Source organism: Athene cunicularia (assembly GCF_003259725.1).
Source record: "Athene cunicularia isolate RWA chromosome Z unlocalized genomic scaffold, athCun1 chrZ_part2, whole genome shotgun sequence".
NCBI lineage: Eukaryota > Metazoa > Chordata > Aves > Strigiformes > Strigidae > Athene > Athene cunicularia.
In genome coordinates this window covers 6303134-6324892 of record NW_020799143.1, presented here as the reverse complement: position 1 = coordinate 6324892, position 21759 = coordinate 6303134, and the positions used below count along the sequence as shown (strand labels likewise).

General features: G+C 39.0%; 1 protein-coding gene across 1 annotated transcript; it reads right to left on the bottom strand.

The window, feature by feature from the left end:
• Nucleotides 1–2572: 2572 nt before the first annotated feature.
• On the bottom strand, nucleotides 2573–2863 carry CTXN3 (cortexin 3). The gene is given in 1 exon segment (XM_026866446.1): nucleotides 2573–2863. A coding segment is annotated over 1 exon segment (291 nt).
• Between the last annotated feature and the right edge of the window lie 18896 nt (nucleotides 2864–21759).

Sequence of the window (21759 nt, the reverse complement as noted above, 5' to 3'; positions counted from 1 at the left end):
TGCTTCCAAACATACCAGAGATGCTGGCTGGCTCAGCCTCCAAAACAGTCCTCAGTTAGCAACTTCCAAACTCCACACAAGAATCAAATTGCCTCACTTGAACACAGTTCCTTGACCAGAGTTATTACCTCCTCCCTCTTTAGATGCAATTATGAGGAAAAGTCTTTTTCTGTAAAAGAAAATAAAATGTATAGAGTCTTCAAACAGACCCTGACATAGGAGAGAAATCCCAGGCCAGAGGAAGTAACGCTGTTACTGCTGCTTCATAAATAATTGACAACAGGAATGTTTTGTTTATGCCACACTGTTGTTACCTTTGGGAAATGATCTGAAAGTTTGAGTCTGCTCTGATCTATGTTCCCTGGCACTGACATATGTGTAGCTAAAGCCAGTACCTCTTGGCTTCTGGAGAACATCGCTGTGTTTCTGACCTCTTCTGCCCACTCCATCTTGAAGGTTACCACCCTTGCAACAAGCTGTGCTTGTATTTCAGCATTGACAGATCACGGCCCAGATTCTTTCTGTGAACTAATCAGGGAGCTGCATTTGGCACTCTGTGATAGCCAGCGTGCAGAGACACCTCTCCTTCCACTGCCTCTGCTACAAATAGCTGCAACCTTTAACTGGTGGACAGGACAAGCAGCAAAGGGAAATAAACAGCTCTAAGTGCAGCAGCTAGAGTCAGAGCCTCAGCTCGAATGAGTCAGCATGGCCCCTGCTGTACCACCTATGGGGCTGGCTTTGTTTCTCCATTTACAGGCTGCAAACCAAAGCACAAAGGAAAACTTCCCAACTGCTTGTCATTATTATAGTACAAGTAAAATAGCTAAATCTAAAGCTTTGTCTGAAAGCAGCCAGCATGTGCCTTCCCTTCCCAAGTCCACTAAATATTTACAAAGCCCAGCAGCACTAGGACCTTTTTCAAGACTCTTCTGTGTTTATGACCATGGCCTTTTCCCTCCTGTCAGTATATCAAATGTTGCTACCACTATAGTATTTCAGTGTTGCTAAACAATGCTTGCAAACATCCACTTAGACTTTAAGTAGTTCTTCTAAATTTTATGCAATCTTTTAAGTCTTTCTTTCCCTTGATCAATCCTGCAGATGGTAAGTTTTTGTTTACACTGACTTCTAGGAATAAGTTTTCATTGTATAAATACATTTAAAGCCATTTATAGGCAAATAAGGTGGTGATTATTTCTTGCTTCTTAGCACTAATGTTTTAGTCATCCAATTAGGAAACAAAAACAGTGCAGTGTAATCTACACACAAAATAATCAGACTGAGTGAATGCTGGAAATGCCCAGTTTGAAATACAAGCAAGACTGAAATTTGTTTCCATAACTTGTTGTAAGACCAGTGCAGAAACTTACCTTAATAGAAATCAGTTTTGGCACAAAAATGAGCCACAGTCATTACATAACTTATTCAGAAAAAAGATTGCAGTCAGTGACTTTTTAGTGTTAAGTAGCTTAATCACTTCTTAATGCTAACAGCATTTTATTGAATACCAGGGAAAACATGGAGGATTTTTTTTCTCCTGAAGTTTTCTAGCTCTTTAAATCTTATCTTACAGTATGGGAAGCTTCCTCACTTGTCTTCAGAGATACAGTAAGAAGAGTCTTGTGGAGCTTGAAAAGCTAATTTACTACATACATATCATAAAAACACATTCTTACCTCATTTGTAAGGCAAGAGGAGACATGCTCTAGTGTCTCTTAGCTGGCTAGAAGAGACCACATACACATTGTTCCAATGCATTTGGAAGAAAATTTCTGCTAATTCAACCTTTGTCTTTTTCCCAATGAGGAGATTCATTAAGATATGATAAAAAGTTCACTTGCTTTGCTATTTAATTAAAATCAGATTCATTGTGTGCATAGTTGTGATGCAAGGCACAAGCTAAGTAGGATGAGGTAAAAGTGAGTAGTTAAAATAAGGAGTCCTTGCCTTGCAGGATGAGTGGATAATGAACAATATAATAAATCAAGAATAGTCAAGATAGGGAGTCCTTGCCTTGCAGATGGTATGTATAACGGGACGTGCTGAAATATATAGATAGCACAAAACCAGTAGAGCTAGGTCTGCGGTTTAGATAATGGCCAACGAACAACTGAGCTTGCGCGAAACGCTGGGGTTACAATCGGACAGGAGGAAGAGGAGCGTGACTTCATCCCCAAAGACCCCCACGACCACCACCAGAAAACACTGCGCAGACTCAGCTGGGAGGAGATCATGGAAATGCTAATTTAAATACGAAGCGGGGATAGGTAATGCATATGTATAGGCGTATTGCAAAATATTATGAATATGTAATCATTTACTCTATCAAAGCAAGGTAACAATGCTATAACGGGTGCACACAATAGCAGGAGCTATCCCCTGTGTGCCCAGCGCTGAATAAACATACCAACTTTACAATCCATCAGATTGTGGAGTGTGATTCCGCACGTCAGTTGTATGTTGCAATTCCTACAATATTTGACAAAATGTAAACCACAAACAAAATTAAGAGACATTCCAGGATTTTTCTTTATCAGAGTGCTAAATAACCCTCCATAATTCTCAGGCTCTAAGCAAGACCATAGTAAAACTGGCCTTTCTTCAGTCCATCAAGTCCATCAGTCCAGGTTGAGGTTGACATACTCTGATAGGGGTCAAGAAGAAGTCAGAAGCAGTGAACAATGACTATTCCCAACAAAATAAATAATAAAATCACAAAGGGAAATGTTTTCTGTTCTATGGTCATGATAAAATTTGGTATCATGTTCCCAGATGGCACCAAAGTGTCAGTGAATATGTCTCCATCCATCATACAGGGAAGGTGAAAGAAATAATCCCACAGCTGCCTTCCTTTTGTCATCAGTATGCTGAGGTCAGAATAGAAGCCATTTAGATGCACTTTGCTATCTGTAGGACAAGGGGAAAGCAATGTTAACTGCGAGTAGGTCTTTGGTTTGTTTATTTCAATACAACTTTCTCCTAGTGGAGAAAAAATGAGATGGAAAAGAACTGGACAGCAGGTCTGCTTGTCCCTGCATCATATATAAAAGACCTTTTAGACGTCCTGTACTGTTTTGTTGGCAGTGCAGAATCCAGCCACTGATATCAAATATCACTACACCCTAAACGGGCAGTAACTTCTCCCTACCTACTATGTCATTTGCACTGGAGTAGAACACTTGTTTCCTGCAAGGGGAAAAATTAGGGGTTTAATCACACTGCTCCAGTGGGTAGCACACAGAAATGGTAAATTGCATGCCTTGTTGCAGGACAGATGAGCTGCAGTTGATGCTACTCTAAATTAGCAGAGAGGGCTTTGAAAACCAAATGTAGTTATGGTTTTATACACCAAAAATATTTTGAGGTGGGATGGACCACTATTCACTACAGGCCAATAAAATGCACATGCCCCCATGATGGAAGGCAGAAGCCAATCAGTGCCTGTAACACTGCATGAAAGAAAGGCATAAATAATTTACATTTGAATAAAAGAAGATTTAGGAAGGCAGCCTGAAGTCAAGTAGTAATTTAGCTCAAGGTCAAATGTTTTGTCTTCTTACTTATAATCAGAATCAGGTTTAACACAGTCAGCAAGAAAATGTTTTTTATGTCACCGGCTCTGCCACATCAAGAGCATCACCAGGATTTAAGACCGAACTTGGCTGTTTCTAGACAGCAGAGCATATGCTGTGCTACCGCCTGCCTGGCACATCTGCTCTCTTGACTGTCTGGATGTCTACCTGCTACTACTTCCTCCTCACTTGCACACAAGACTTTAGGTTCAGTGGTAGGGAAGCATTGCTAGATTCCACAGTTTATGCCTGGTCATTTGCACCACTGAAATCACCTGTAAAGTGTCCTCAGGAAAAGAGATTTTATGCTATAGATTATATGCAGTAAAATACTAAGACTAGATTGCAAAACTGAATGGAATGTATTTCTGAGCCTTGGGCTTCCAGACAGCCTTCTGGGTGTGCTCATTACACTGAATAATTGCAAGCTTCTGGGGGCAGGCAATTTGTCTTCAGAGAAAGGCACAATACCTGGCATCCTTTGCCCTCTTTAGACCACTTTTTTTGCAAGCTAAAACTTAAATGAGACAACCATTTCCTTTGTGACAAAATGCTGTTTAACTATCCCCACTTATACAAGCACATGGGTACTTGAAAGAAGTTAATTAGCTAAAGATATTAATTGGGTGTATCTATATGCACAAGGCATTAGGCTTGGAAGCACCTTGGCACAGCAATGTGAGCTTCCAAACTCCTGGTCTCTGGTCATTCACCTGGAGCAACTGGTGTAAGGGAGTCACAAGCTCCACATCTTCCTCCCTGCCCATCACTTTCTGTTGTGTCAGCTGAGCTCTACTGTCACTGGGCACCAGAGACTCTTTTCAGCTGGAAACATTCCCTATCTAGGAGACTCTACAGAGTGTACATGGCAACATACCCTTAAACTGTATTTCCTTGCATGAGAACGTCTACACTCCTTGCAAAAGTTCCACCAGTGTGCTTGAACTCCATCCCACCTCGGTGGCACTGATCAAAGCCTGACGGAGAGGACAGGAGCCTCGAAGAGGGTGCTGAGGAGCTGCAATGAGAGGCAAAAAGGCCATTCCCCAAGGCATGAGGGAGATTTCTGCTCAATGATCCAACTCTAATGCAGATCCCAAGAGGCAAGAGATGAAAGCATGTATGGTGCACACTATTGGTATCCCCTTTTCAGCACAAAGGTATCTATGCAGGCAAAACGAATAAAACATACATATTGTAACAAGGGAAGTGGTACCAACCAGATAATAGTAATAATAAAAACACAGCCTGAATGTGTTCCTTTTCAGCTTGTTCCAATCACTAAATTCTAAGCCAGGCTATATCATGGGTGGAAAAGCCTCAAGATTGTTTAAAAGTTTGTTGATGTAACCAAGATTCCTCTAGGTGCAGAACTGCTGCTTCTTTTTTTTTTTTTTTCCCCCCTCATATCTCAGATTAAATCATAACTGATAGAACAAACAGATTATCCTTCACTTAAATGACTAGCCCTGAATATTTTTTTTTTTAATGTAGAGGTGCCCACTTCTATTTCTTTCTGTTCTTTGCACATATGTCTAACCCTTTAATAAGGACACAGTTGCACATCACTATATCCATATCAGGATATGGACATGTCATTGTGCACACATCCATTAGGTCATTCAATTATAATTCTCCCTGAGGTGGTGCTTATGGTCTAAGATGCTATATTTTTAAAGAAATAAAGAAACAGAGTAAAACTTGCATCTTGTTAGTGGCATTAAATTGATAGGTTAGTCCTTGGCACATCCTAAACCGTAACAGTATTCATATAGTTTCAGGTGCCCACCCACAAACCAATAGCTGAACTATGAGCACATGAGCCTGGTCAAATGTCACTAAAAGATAACTTTTCAGGTCAAGCCCCTAAGATTTTTGCAGTTAAAATGTCATTGGATTAACTAGTTGATAGAGCTATCTACACATTTGTATGAAAGACACAAATTCTCAGGACTCTGACAAAGCACCTTTGATTGGTCTTTCTGTGCTTTCAGCATTTCATTTGTTTCAAAGTTCACTTTAACTGAAAATTGCCATATGTTAAAATGGTTTCCTTAAGGATATCCTTAAGGATAACAGTTTAAAGGTTCTTACTTTGAGAGCAATAGGGCTAACGGAAAGAACGGCTTTAGGATCTGCACCTCTAGGAACTTATTTACAATTAACTGCCCCCTCTTTATCACCATGTACAACATAAATTGCATTGTGTATCAACACCCATATGTTCTTACTGTGAAAGACTTGTATGTTGGTGAGTAGTCGTAGCCAAATAGACTGTAGGAAATCACAACTCAGTTGGCTGAGTAGAATCTTACTTGTACCCATTTTGCCAATTTCTGTATCCTACCTGTTCATAAACTTACGTATCATCCCATCCATGTAGCTGCAATATGGCAGAAATCCTCTGAGACACAGAAGCTCTGGAGCTGAACTTTCAGTCTTAAATTGCTCCAATACAGTCGGAGGTACACACAGGGTGCTGGCCCTGTATTTTTCAAAATGGTGAGGAACTGGTAGCCAAAGAAACTGGAAGACATCCAGACTGAACTGTGACATACACAATCTATGTGTGCATGCATTTAAAGCAAATATTTTAATTAAAAACATTAAAACATTAACAATGAAACACCATAGAGTGGCAACATCTGTTTATTGCTGGCTTTTGACAGATCATTTACTAAACAATGTTCCATGTAAATCACATAAAACAAATAGAAAACAAGCAAGTTCAGAGGATTAATATGACCATCAGAAAAACATTTGAGTCACAGGGGCTTGCAGCCTTACTAACTAGATGAAAGGCCAAATTTCCTGCTACTGCAGCTATCTGTACAGTTCTGCTGACTTAATTACCATCTTGCCCACTTACAGTTTTGGCCCTGTAAAATTTGATTGATAAAAATTACAGTTGAGCAATAAACACATCAAGACATTAAGCATCAAGACATGTAAACACATTAAACAGGAAATTTTCCTCTCTTTTGCCCTTCTTTTTCACTTAATGATTTACTAGCCTAATCCTGTGACTTCACTGGGTGCCTCACAACATATACCTGATATGCAGGTATGCTATAGTGGAGCAATGGGTTTTCCATTATGAAATATCTCATGGAATGTAACAAGCACACAGCTGTGCCAAGACCATGTGCATGATTTTCCTATACCACCCATACTAGTTTCACTGATGACTCACTTCCTTAGCTACAAAAACACATGGCAAGTTTTTTCATGCTCAAACATCTGTACACAAACCATTTCATCAAATATATTCCCATGCACTCACAGCTCAGTTGCTGTGATTGATTGACATTTTAAACCTATCTTAAATAAATAAAACTTGATTAGAAAAAGTACCAGGCTAACAAAAACACATGCCCTTCTCTTGCACCCAAATGTGTCTTACGTTCCTTCATACTGTATCCTGTACTGTTGTTTGCTGCACAGTCTAAATGGATATATTAACAATGCCCTTTTCACCTGTACTTCATCTTTCCTTCTCACAAATTTGATATCAAGTTGACATTGCCTTTCCCCTGCAGGCACATAACCTCATCATCTCTCAACTGCTTTTAAGGACAGATCTTTGTGTGCAAAAAGAGACCCTTGGTGCACCATGCAGCTGTTGATATTGTGAAAGGAAGTTGATGGGGTTAATTTTAGCAATAAAACAATGCTAGGAAGGGATCTGTTCTTTCTTTATAGACCCTCTCCAATATCATGCACCTCACTTTTACTTAATGCACTATGGAATGTTTAAAATACAAGCTCATCCTTAGCATGTTAATGTGCACACAGTATTTTGAATTCCTCTATATGAACGCTGTGAGAATGATTTATACACAAAAAGCGGTCAAAGTTATTCTAAAAGTTTGAATTACTGCTTTTACTGAAGTAATTGCTAGCTTTATGAGATAGTACTTGGGAAGATCTGAAGGTATGAATCTGTGAAACATCAATATATTTACACCATCCAGGAATCTGTGCAATGGTTTGAAAAATGTACCCAACAGACCATTTTCCTTCCACTGTATACACTCTTCTTTTAAAAAGAGAGTGTACAGATACACAGGCATCAGTATAGCAATACATGGTTAATATCCTTATAGGCTGGATCCTACATGAATCAGCAAGTTGAAGATTTTTTTGTCTTAACAGTCATAAATCCTTACCAAAAAAATTTTTGTAGCTCAAAATTACAATAAATGGATTTTAAACTACCGTTTCTGGCATCAGTAAAAGTTGAACTGTAATACACTTCCCAGAAAATAAACAGGGAATATACAACAATATAATCAGTATACATTCGTTTAATTATTGCTACTTTTAAGTTTAACGTCAGACATTACAGACAATATTAGCCAGATATTTGCAATATAAATGTCAGAACCTTATTAGATAAATAGAGAAAATTAGACAATTAATTTCCACACAATAAATACCTTCATCTAGTCAATAGGGAACTTGACCCATTTCCCACTGCCACAGTTACACGTAGTTACAAGTATCTTTATTTTCCATTCTTCTGCACCTTTCTTGTATCAGTGACTGCCAAGGAACCCATGAATACCCAAGTTCAAAAGCTACCTTTTGAAGGCTTAGAATTTTACACAAAAAAACCCCACAAAATCAATGAGAATTCTATTTGTATGTTAGAAGTAATTACCTGACAATATTTAAAGTAAGGTTATAATTTCAGTTCTGCCTTGCAACACGTCAAAGGGTTCTGCAAGGCTGAGTGTAGCAGTCACCTGTCTGAAACCATCTTCAGCAGAACATTAACATTAGAAAGTTGTACCAAAAAAACCCAACCATAAAAACCCACAGGGTATTCCCATACCTTTGCAAAATTAGACCCATAATCTGCTAGTGCTTCTCTCTTCTTTATTGATTCTTGTCATATCTTTTTAACACCAATTAACATTCCTTTTATCAGTCAATCTGCATATTGATTACAATTTATCCTTAGACAAACACCTTAATCCCTTACACTTCTTAAAATTTAGTGGATTATATGAATGCCAGTGTCATACTTTAGAAGATAAACTGTCCTTGCAGGGGGAGAGAATATAGTCAATAAAAACTACTGCTTAACTTCTGAATTTATATCTAGGGATTTTTGCCCTGGGATATGTACTTGTTTCCACAAGTACAACAAAGCTGCCCCTGATATTTTATTTTGAGGGAAGATATCTAAGTAAAGTGAGAAGGTTCCTGTTTTCCTTTGCCATGAGAAAATAGAAGTCAGTTTTAGATGTAATTCAGATAGGCTGATTAAAAAAAAGTAAGGTTTGGGTTTTTTTTGTTGTTGGTTTATTGTGGGGGTTTTTTTGGTTTGGTTTTGTTGTTGGGGTTTTTTTTATCTGAAAGCTTCTGCTTAAAAGCAAGGAGATACACATGCACACAGATCCCAAGCCATTTTAGGGTGACAGAATGTCATTTGTTTTGATCTCTTACAGGAAGCTTCAGCCTTTAGATATCCCATATTTTCTTAGACCAGAAAAGGAATATGGGATATTATTCTCCTCTCATATTTCCTTCAGGCTTCTGGTATGGACAATACAATTGAAGCTCTCAAGAATTATATTCCTTTTTCTGCCTCTTGAGAATTTTCCCATGGAAGCATCCTTTATTTTAAAACATTAACCCTGACAACTGCATTGTGGTTGGCAGGGTCAGTGTTGTGGAGCGTGGGACCAAGGTCTTGTGCATGTAATAGGAAAAAATATGCTTGCAGACATGATGCAAAGCTGCCAGCCAGATTACCGCAATGCAGAGATAGTAATTTTGTGAACAGCCATGCAGGCAACCAGAGTCATCCATGCACTCTGGGTTTGGTTAAAACCATTCAGTCTACTTTTCATGCTTTATACAATTAAAAACAAAGAGGAAAGCACCTGCTCTTGCCATCACATAAAAACTTTCATGAAGGGCTCCCTCAGCACCTTCCCCTTTGTAGGGTAAGCAGGTAAGAAGGGCTCTCCAGAGCTTACCTAGGCTTAGCACACACAAATGTTCCATGCGAGTGTGACTATTTCAATTGTCAGCACGTTACTTTGCAGAGTAGTTACAGAAGTATACAGCTCAGTATAAACCATGAAGCAGTCTGCCATACAAATGCATTATGCTCTTCTGCCTCTTCAGGAAAACATTTCAGGAAGGGTTTTTCAGTGGCTTGTTCTCCTTGTCACACATGGGCATAGGTCAGTCTGACACTATTCTGCACACTCTGAATCCCTCAGGATCTGTTCCTCTTGACGAGCTTCAAAAATGACGTCCTAGGACTCCTTCCTACCCTTCCCTTAGCACCATCAGCATCTCTCGTTCTGTGACTTTAATGAGCAAACTTCTAATTTTCCTTTGGGGGATTTTCCACTTTCTGAACCTGAACTCTGCACAGCTAGGTTTGATCCACTCCATTACTATAGCAAGCGAGTTCTGGAAGGGTAACTGTCAAGGTCTCCTTGTCTGCTTGTCTGGAAAATTCATGATAAGACTTGACAAAAGAGGCTGGATTACATTCCCAGAACATTTCTATCATAGGGATTTCGTAACATTAGACAGAAGCTTTATATTTTGCATTTAAGTATTCTGAAATCACACAGTCTTACAGACGCAGTAGCACATTACCGCAGCACCACTGCTCTGTGATCCAGGGAAGCTGCTGTACCTTCTGGAGTGTACCTTTTTGTCATGAGGAAACACTTCATTGCATACTTCCCTTTAAACAATTCTCATTGTGATACAAGTTGTCATCCACTCAGCTCCAAGAAACTGAGCAAATCTGCAAGAAAAGGAGGAATGATTTATTTATTACAGGAAGACAGATCAATAAGAGTGTAAATCTATAATCCAGCAACGAGGGAGCTCCCACAGAAGGGGAGGTTTGCTCCTATCACTCTGTATGCATTTTATATTAAGTAGCCATTGGATTGAAAAAAAAAACCATAAAACAAAACAAAACACCAAACCCCAGAAATAATCCTGGGAGCCATCTGGTTAACATATAAGAGCTGGACACTGCTGCTACACTGTGTAGGTTGGACACCAGAGGAGGTGTATGCAGTGGTTTTGCTAGGATCTGCTCCCAGTAAAGTTAAAGCAGGTGCCAGGAATTAAGTGAAAAATCCCTGGAGTGTTTCTGACCTAGTCAGCTGGTCAGAGAGGGAAAACAGGACAACAGCCTAATGAGTTCAAGCAGTTATTAGGCAGGGAGTGTTTTGTATCTCAGTTTCAGAATTTGGTTCCTATAGTCCAATTAATGCTGCTTTAGGCAGCTAAATTTTTTGCTTGTGACTTTCAGGTTTAACAGATGCTGTAGGGTCAGCTCTTGTAGGGCTTGCAATGAGTGCATCCAACACCATAGACTGCAGACTCCTAGGTTCTTATTTGATTTGAAAAGAGTGTGCTTCACATATGCCTTTGAATGAAAATAATGTAAAATTCTGAAATAAATATCAGAAATATATCGGTATTTCTGGTAATTTCCTACAGCACTAGTAATGGGATGAATCTGCATCTACAGCCATTTAATAGGAAAGTTCCTTTAGTGCTCCTCAAAGAAAGTTTTTATCAGCCAATATAATATTTTCCAGAGCCTTGACTTGCTTTGCTATAAAGTTGTGTTTTACATTTAAAAACATTTTGGAAAGGGAAGCTTTAAGATAATTACATTTAAAGTTTAGATGGGCTTCAGTTCCAAAATCTATACCCATTTCAAAAAGTGTAAATAAAGGCAGCCTTTCAGTAAGCAACCAAATTCTGATTAAAAAGCATAAATGCAATCCTGAGACATTCACTGCAACTTAAGACCCTCCTGCCAACTTTTTAGTGTGCTTCTATTTTTGTCTGCTCAAAGATCTGTTACTTAGTTTTGGAAGGTGGAGGTGAGAGCCCTGAAGTGCTGCTTCCCACCCACTGTACAAGCCTCATAAACAGTAAGCATGTCTCATAAACAGTACCTGACGACCCACTGGCAGGTCCTCTGTCACTATGTCTACAGGGGGGAAAGGACTGTGCAAACTTTCCTTTTCCTCCAGAGGTTCCTCTCCTAGATGTTTTTACTGGGCTCCCTTAACGCTCATAGCCAATGCCAAGACCTGTCTTTCTGTGTCAGGCTGGTGGAGATAAAGCAAGGGAGAAAGATTTCGGCTGATTCAGCAGCTCTTGCAGCACAAGCACAGCCGCCTCCTTCTCCCCTGGGAAAGCAGGGTAGGCCAGGTGTGCTTGGCCCATGGGTGACCAGTTGCTTAACACACTGAATCTTTTTTTTCCTTGCACATGGCTTCAGTTGCCACTAACATCTGGAGGCATCCCTCCCTGTGACGTGCATTTGCCTGGAAGCATGAGCCAGTTCTGGCAGGTGCTGTGAACAACCTGGCTGCAGGCACAGAGTGAGATCAGGAATCCCTCGGAGAACATGGAGGTTCCCACCCCTGCTCTCCCCTCCAGGCCTTGCAGTGCTACCACTGACACCTCCTCACCTCCACCACAAGACATTTTGCAGAATGAACCTGATTGCTATATTCATGCCCCCTCTGAGTCAACTGCACTGTCTTTTCAGGGCAACTCCATTGTGTTTGGAGTCTTGTGCATGCGTGGGGAAGTTTTCTTTGGCAGGCTTATAAAGGTGCATGAATATCTTCCTTAATGTACATCACTCAGAATAACAATGTAGTTTAGACATTTTCTGAGGGTCGTAGGCAAAAAATGTGATTCCCAGCAATATTAATAAAACTATCTGGAGCACATGTGGCTCCCTTATGGTAATCTCAGAAGAAAACTTTGACATAGCATGACCTGTTCCCTGCCTTGCCTATCCAGCGCACTTCTACACTGGAATTTCATTTCTGTGATCCAAATATTAGCCAGCGTTTTCCACAACAATTGCTTGAGCTCTCCCATATATGTTCAGTTTGGCACATTAAAACTGTTTTTTGTGGGACCAAGTAAAACTGAAAACAATAAAAATCTGGAGCATTTCTAAAGGGTGCCTCAGCCTGGACAGCAAGTATCTACCATTGCCAGGGCAAAGCAGGAAGGATAAAATGTTGCAGAGGGCAAAATATTCAGATATCTGAAGGAAAAGTCATATTATAACTGAGATTTGCTTTGGAGACTGTAGCTTCCCTGCTCTCCTGTACTAACATAAGTTGTTATCTCACATTTCCATCGACTGCTGTAATCTTTAGCACTAACTGGTGCACAAACCAGTGAGCCTGGAAACCCATCAGAAAGCCGTGAGAAATTTTATTTTGCATTCAGTATACCTATCATCTGATGGTCAATGTTGACATATGTTTATATGATCCTAATCTACAGAGACTTCTAAGATCTGGCTAAGAACAAGGTGAAAATAGCAAATGTTGGGGCAGGGAGGGCTGTTGTATGTGGAGAAGGGAGAGGGAAAAGGGAACAAAAATAAGTTGTGGGCTCACAGAAGCTTCCCTGGAGGTATCAAAAGCATCAGTGTGAAATAGATAGCTTTAAATCAAGCTCCCACATTCCTATTTGTGTGGTTTACATTTATGCAACTGGTCACATTTCAAACTCCTCCTAAGCATCTCCATTATGGCTTTATCACAACAGCTGACAAACCCCATCCTGGTTCAAACTACTTGGAAGTGCAAATTGAGTCACTTACCTCTGACTGACATTGAAGGCTGGCAGAAATGGGTATCAGCCACCACAGAGTGCAGTGTAATATCTGTAAAGTGCCACACACCATCATCTTAAACCAGAGGTGGCATTCAGTGCACAAACTCATTGTCTCCTAGTACCTCAGAAGCTGTGTTTTCAACTAATCACATTAATATAGATTTATTTTTCTTCATTTGTATTCTTTAGTGTGCATTGTAGCAATACCAAAAAAGCAAAATCCTTAACATCATTTACATAAGTCATCATAAGAACCAAGATGTCAAAGTTAATTTACTTTCTTTGCATTTTTCTCTACTTCCCAATTTTGTCTTAATGCGGCCTAGATGTGACACCTAACATAACATGACAACACTGCTGCTGCAAAAACATAAAGGTTTGTAAAAATTTCTGCTTCTCTTCTTATAGCTGATTTATGCAGGCAGCTGTGTAAAACTCAGATGGTGTCTGCATGTAAGAAAGTAGGTGTCTTGTGACTGGCAGCTCCATAAATACTGATTTAAACTTATACCTGGCATGGACATAGCATTATAAAAGTAAATACTGATTTAAACTTATACCTGGCATGGACATAGCATTATAAAAGTGTACAGTTCTATCTTTAATCCATAGGTTTATCAGTGATTAAATAGCAATATACAATTTTACTACTATAATGCTGAAGATTAAGAGACTGAATTAGGATGCCTTCCAAAAGACGTCACTGTATTGTATAGAATTGTGATTTGGTGTGATGCAGTTCCGTAATGTAAGTCAAGGTACATTTTATGCCTAAGTCTCATTTAAAACAAAACAAAACAAAACAAACAAGAGTGATATCACTGAATGGATTTTATTGTTTAAGATATTATAAACATAACATTTCCATTCCCACATTTAGCTAAATTGCCTTAAAAGTAATCTCAGAATAACATAAAGAGCTTTGGAATAATGAGTATGAAGAGATGTGTGAGAGCTCAATAAGCAGGATGCTGGCTTTTTCACTGTTTGATTTTGTCCTGATTTTCAGTAATTTTGCAGAACTGACAGCTACTGCTGAGAAGTGAGACAAGATTGTCTAAGCAGACAGGTTTGAATGTACCAGCGATGTAGCTGCTGACCTTTAGAGCAATTTGGGATGATGAGTATGTTTTTCCCTTTCAAGAATCCTGCTTCCTTTACAAAAGCTGCCCCTTTTTACAGTGATGTCATCCTCTAAGCGTGTGTCATGAAAGGAAGGGGTAGATCCCTTAAATAAACCCATACAGTCAAAATTTCTATACAATGTGCTACAGATTTCCAGCCAAGGAAGCTGGTAACACCCAAGTGATTCTTATCCCCTGTTTTGGTTAAATTAGGGCTTTAAAAGAATGAAAGTCATCTTGCTGGCTAACTCAGAAATGCCAAAGGTGACAGTGCTTTTTTCAGCAAAACTACAGAAGTTCCATAATGAATGTTTTACACACCCAGCAGTGTAACAGGTCACACTAACATGGCCAAAATGGGACTTTTTTCCCCACGGCTAAAAGCTGTCATTGATCTAGAATTATACACAAATGCTATGTATTTGCATCAGAAAACAACGATATATTATTAGGTAATATAAGTAAATGTTCATAAAAGGAGTTACTTAATGTAAGAGAATAGTACTTTCACAAAGGCTGCAAAATGTATTTCAAATGTGAACATAATGGCTTCAAGCAACAAAAGACGAGGTATGCAATTATCTTTTCCAAATAGCATAATAACTAGCATATCATAACGTTGCCTCTTGCTGTCCTGTCTCATGGAATTTATTATTATTAATTCTTCAAAAATAAAATTAGTCTCCTTAATTAAAGCTAAAAGTATGTGAGCCCACATAAAGAGACACACAGACAGTCAATAGAGGTATTTAACACTGTAGTTAATTTACATTCAAGATATGTTCATGTTTTTCATGACTGGGGAAACTGATTTAATTCTATTTTATAAGGTGGTAACAAATGCAATGAATGGTCTTCCTTTGAAAGGCCCTTAACACATTAATTAAAATTATTCTGAAGGATTCTGCATGCTCTTGAACTGTGACAAAAAGAGAAAAATATACCAGGTCCTCAAATGTACATTGGAAAAGATATTTCAGAAGCATGAAAGCTTCCCTATGTACTCCTACATTTATTTCATTACAACAAATTTGTCATTTACTAATAGAATACACCTAAAAATTTATAACCTGTAACTTGAATCATATTATAACTGCTAATAAATACATCAATAAACCCCATCTACATTCCTATTTTGAAAAGCAGTTGTTATATAGCCTTTGCTTTGTTTAGGCTGATATTTCAAAAATCAGTGATGAACTCAGATGACACTTTTTTCAGCCTTTTTCCTTTGTTTTGAAGGAGTAATGAAAAATTACCAAAATCACAAACAGAATCTAAATTACTGTAGACTGCTTTTGGACAGGCAGCAGCGAAAGAAGGAGGCTCCTTTCCACTTCCTCCTATAATCTCATCCAGGTTGCCCATATCATTTGGTACTTTTTTCCACTGAAGCCACCAGTCACAAGAAACGATCTCCTGGGCATATCTGTAGCCAGCTGTTTATCCCCTACTTCTTTCTTCCAGATGGATTTTTCACACTGCAGCAAAGTCAGTGTGTTAGCTTCTGCCAAAACAGGGGCAAATTTGTTCCCACCCCTCCCGTAAGCCCCAAAGGTTGCCACCACTTCCTTTGCATCAGACACAGCTGTTGTTCAACTACAGCATACATCAGTTATGGAAAATCCACCCCGGGGAATAAAAATGAAACAAAACAAAAAAAAGTTCTCATCAGACCATTTAGCATCTCAAGAAAGATGGGAACAGAGGGGGGAACCTGAAGACAGAGGAGCAGGACTGACATTTTCAGCAGCAGTTTATTATTAGATGAGCATAGTCGTATCTTGAAACTGCATCCTAAGCCTTCCTGCAAAGCTATGGAGAAAAATGACTATGCAGTCACCTCTCCTTAGAGATGGATGAATAAGGAGATTAAAACAGATGGGAGGATCCATGGGTATGCCACAGCTGTGGTTACCTTGAGGAGCAGATATGCAGTAGGACTGTAATAGGTCAGGGGAGCTGGTTAGAGATGGACCAGGGTGATTTCAGCAGTTCGCAGTTAGGCTGCACGCATGGAGCAAGGTGGAGAGCAACTATGGGAGGAGATAGGGAGAAGCTGTGGGAGGAGATAGGGAGAAGCTGTAAGAAAGAAAGCAGAAAAGGGAAAATTGAAAGACAGTTGATTACAAAACCATGGTCTCAGTTAAGTGCACATGAGAGCAAGAGAGGAGTCTAATGGCTTAAAGTAAGGGACAGCAGTCTTCTGTCTGTCAAAATACTGGGGAAGAGGACACAAGAAAACGCCAGCTAACAGGATGTATGCGTACATGCAAACACAAATATATATTAAGGCATTCCAAATGTAATCACGCCATGAACTGAAGACATGTCTGGTAAAGGAGCAGAATTATTATGGCAAACTGCAAGACTCCCAGCCTTCCATACCCACATGTCTCTACAGTATTTGTACAAGACCTTTCAGCACCAGCAGTCACATGGCCAGCTGTGAAGTGCCCTGGTCCTGGTGGAGCTGTCTGTAGATCTGCTATCATGCAGGAGAATAAGAAGATGGAAGTTCACCTTTTCCTAGAGGTCCCATTTTTCTGATATTTTCACTGTAAGGTCACAAGTACAAAACTGAGGGGAAAACTCCACTGCCAGTTTTGAGAGGTGGCTATCACACATTTGCAGGGTGCAAAATGGGATTGTGGTGCTTTTAAATTTAATATTATAAGATAAATCTAAAGACCCAGAAGGTTACTTTTATCCATTTAAACAGAAAATAAAATGAATATCCAAAGGTCTTCCTCATGTTCTCTATCCTTATTAAATTACTTTAACAAGAAATCTTGAAATTTTTTTTTTTTTTTTTTTTTTGCAGTGAGAATAATCAATCACTGGAACAACCTCCCCAGGGACATGGTGGAGTTCTCATCACTGGAGATTTTCAAGATGTGAATGGACAGGGTGCTGGAATATCTCATCAATGCTCCCTTTCCCACAAAAGATTGGACCAGATGAGCTTTCCAGGTCCCTTCCAATCTGGGCTATTCTGTAATTCTATGATTCATTTGATATGTCTGATAAGTAAAAGATTAAAAACAAGAGAAAAAAAGACAGGGACAACAGGCCTTGTTCTGGGAAATATCATTGCACATCATAAAGCTGCAAAAATGTCCACAATATTTTAAAAAACTTTTCGATACTCTTAAATTGTTCTGATTAAACTCAACCACTGCATGATATAGTATTTTGTCTGACATCTTGACCTTTAAAAGGCATATAGCCTCATAAAAGGCAGCCTGCAATCTCACTAAAGGCAGGGACAGGAAAGGTACTGGCACAAATTCTAACTGCAGCCTGCAGCAATGAACACTGAAAATGCCACCAAAAGGGTGTTTCATTGCCTTCATGGGCATAGCCTTTATAAGCACAAGCAGTTATCAATAAAGCTTTCTGACGACATTAGACCTTTGTAGCCCTTAAGGCTTTCCAGATGGTAAAACCACTTTTAACATGAATTGCATTTAAAACTAAGATAGAGAATAGAATCACAATTATTGTGAAGCTTATGAGCTGTCCTAACGGAACTGGAGACTTCAAGCTTCTGTCTCTCAGGCTCTGCAACAATATGACTGTATTCCTCTCATGCTGCCTATTGAGGTAACTTTGCTCTGGTTTGGTGGGACATCCAATGGGGATGAAAAAAGTTAATGTTGATTCATTAACTATAATTCACTCCTTTGTTGCCAGCAAACAGCAAGACAAAATGAGATATTGTGCAAAATCCTCACGCGACTTCAGAGACTTCTGGTTTTGATTTAAAACAAAATGTTCATTGGGCTGCATAGCTAATAGCATGAAACTCTCAAAAGCCAATATTGCTGTTAATGCTAGTCAGCCAGCTTGTTTGGCTAATTTAGTCTTTTTTCTACTAAGAGAAATTATTTTAAATACTTCTTTTTGAAGGAGTAAGCAAGAACAAGTCATAACTTAGCTGTGCCTGGTCACATATAGCTTCTTCTCCTAGACTCAAAGCACATTAAGAGGCAGTGCTTCTCCCCTCCTCTGAGCAGTCTACATATTCTGCAATCATCCCTCCAAGGGTTTTGCAATTACTCATTCAAAACAACAAACATATTAATCTTGCTTTCCATTTTCTCCCTATGCCCAGACCTTCTGAAAATCTGCAAGCATAGACCTTCCTGTCTCACCCTGGTATCCTGTGTCTTCTGCCATCTCAGAAGTCTGAAGCTGTCATCCTCTGCAGGATTCTACCACTCACAATTGCATCTACTTCTAGTCAACAGAGACACCTTAGCATCCTCTTAATCTATACCTCTAGCAGAGAATCTGTGCAAAATATCTGCACTTGAGTAATTTCCTTCTAGTTACTCTAGTTTAACAGAGAACAGCCATCCTGTAAAGCAATCAGTCCACCATTTGCTCATCAGTGCTGCACTCACGTCTGCGACCTTCACAGCATACACTGCAGTTCACTTGCAGCGGTACCTGAGCTTTCTCTGCACTGTAGATCTTCACCTGAACTAAGACTTTCTGCTTTTTAGCAAGGCAGTGCCCTTACACCGTGAAATACAACCTTGACTTACCACGACAGCAATAACTGTAGGTATTAGAAACAAGCTGCAAAATCATCTATCTCTTGTTTATCCTGCCACTTTGCTTGTCTAAATGTCTTTCATTTCAGTGAATTCTAAGTGCCCACATAATTATTTTCTCTTTGCCTTAAATTTAATATCTTTAAGTTTCACCCAATTCTTTATCACAACTGAGAGGGCATATTATTACAATCTCTTTGATTGTTTTTCAGTTCCAGTTCAGAAAAACCTGCTGTGCAGGTTTCTTGGTAGACTCAAACTATTTCATTTTTCTGCACATGATCTTAGCAAAATGTTACAGAAAGTCCCCTCAGTAAGAAGCAAAGGAGACTTTATTTTGACATATATTTATAATGAGAAAATCAAAAATTGTCTAATAAAGTAAATCAAATGTCTCCGAAATTACTTTTATTTCAGAATTTGGTTTCCTGCAGATAATTTTGATCCTGCAGAAACTGCATTTTCCAGGGAAATGCATTTCTCTGAAGATTCTCAAAAAAGCTTTCACATTTTTTCACTAAAACTACCCAAAGGATGTCTTCTTTAAAACATGAAAATGGGGATGAAAATCTCATTGTCCCATTTACAGCCTATTCCTGTAATTACAAACAAAACTTGAAACTGATGTCTTTTCAGTCCCATTATTTCAGTTCAACATGAGATTTTCCTAAGGCAAAACCAATTACACCAAAATTATTCTGGCAGATGTTTAACATTCAACAAAGAATGCTTCTTTTCCTTCTTCATTTTGTGAGCCATTTGTGTGCATTTGGGTCCTGCTTGCCTGCCAATTTCTGCATTTTGATGGCTAGAATCTTCATTTTTCTTTAAGTGGAAGCTGAATTTCTCACATGGTCACATTGTCAGTAGGAACTGGGCTTAAGTAAAACATCAAATAGCCATAATTAAATTGCTGGACTTGGCAGCACTGTCTCAGCAGGAAAGCAAGCGAGTTTTTGAGTAGCTGAAGGCTCTCAAGTGGTGTTCTAACACACGCAAAGGGAAACCACACGACCTTATTTTGGGAGTGTCTCTTTGCACCTCAATCTAATAAGGCAGTCCTGGGGCTCAGTTGGTTTTCAGAAGAGCAGTGTCATAAATCACTGTCATAGCTGTCCTTAACCACCAAGATTCACAGACACTGTATTCTAAAACTGTCTCACACCGCTTCTTCAGGTGTAAGTTTAGAAGTGTTTTGAACTCCACATTAGAAGTCCTCTATAGAACACATGCAGTCTTCACAAAGATGTTTAAACAAGACCTGTGTACTACTTATGATGAATCACTGAATCTGTGACTGACTGTCTTTAAGGTGCAGTTGTAATGCTCTGATGAAAAAGGCTATTTTTTTCTGCAAAGATATCCACTGGACATCTGTGGATAGGTTATCTGTTTTCCCAGTGTCCTTATGACCAAAAGTAACAATATAAAATAAAATAACTTTTGATCTCATTCAGTATGATTTTGAAAATATATTTCCAGAACAGTACTTTCTTTAAAGAAAATGACAGTTTCTTAAGAGTTAGGGACAAAAAAACCCAATAAGGAGTGCTAAGGCAGCACAAGACAAAGAGGTTAACTGGATGCAGAATCTGCAGGATATATGTCAACCTTAAGCAAGTACCTGATGAAATTGCTTTTCCACACAAGCAGATTGAAACTCACAGGCTCAAGTGTGACCACAAGTGTAATTGATGACAATACTAAACTAGTTATGGGCTTGAAGATGTAGTGGAGAAAATGACAAAACTTAACTACACAGGCATCCTCTCATCTGCAGGCAACTGCTGATTCAGTACACATCACTAAACAGAGACTATCTTTCAAAAGAAAACAGATCACAAAGTCAAAGTAAAATAAAAAAAGAACAAGCAAAGCAGGGAAACAGGTTTGCTGCTTCCCTAAGAAGGCAGCAGCCACTGACAGAAAAATTTGTGCATCAAAGGAAAAAAGAAAGGAAGCAAATTTTGACAAAACATATTAGGCCTCAAGAAAAGAGGAAACAGGCAGGCAAAAGCTCTAAAGAGACTGCAACACAGAATGGCCTTCTGACAAATGACGTGGTTAAAGCCCTGGTGCTAGTGAAGAATGTGTCATGCATGTGCTGTGGAGGATGGACAAAGAAGAGAGATTCAGGTTATCTCCAAGAGAAATCCTTCTCTCCTTGGGGGAAAACAACAAAAGTAGCGTAACAGAACAAAAGTCAATAGGTTGCTCATTGTTTGGATCCTTAAGAGATGCTTTGTGACAAGCTTTATCTTCTCAATGGATGGACTCTACCCAAGTCCTTAAGTCACTTACACTGATAGATCTAGAAGAACTAAGAAACAATCTAAAGTTATTTCCTGTTTTCAGCTTATGCCCTTACCAAAGGCAAGTATAACACAATGGCCTTTTGCTGGCATAACTTCTGATGAAGAATAAAATTGGATATTAGCCCTATAACTGAGCATGCAAGTCCTCATAGCATTTCTTCTCCACTATGTATATGAGGGACAGTAAGGACACAAAAATCCAAAATACACTTATATAATAAAACTAACAGGAGAGGCAGATCACAAAGATATTTGTGAAGAGAGAACAAGATCCCATTAAGAAGCGAGAAAACTTGAGGACATAAGTAACTGAAATGGGATTCAATTTTAGAATAGAGACCTCTGTTATACACACAGGGACAAATAATAATTAAAAAATAATATCTGTTTTAAGCTGAGAGTTGACTACCAAGTGAAAGGAAAGACCTGGAAGTATGTATCTGATCACAGGATTAGTACAAGTACTTCAGATAATAACTTCAAGCACTTAACAAAATGTTAAACAAGCAACAAGAAAATGCTGTGCAAT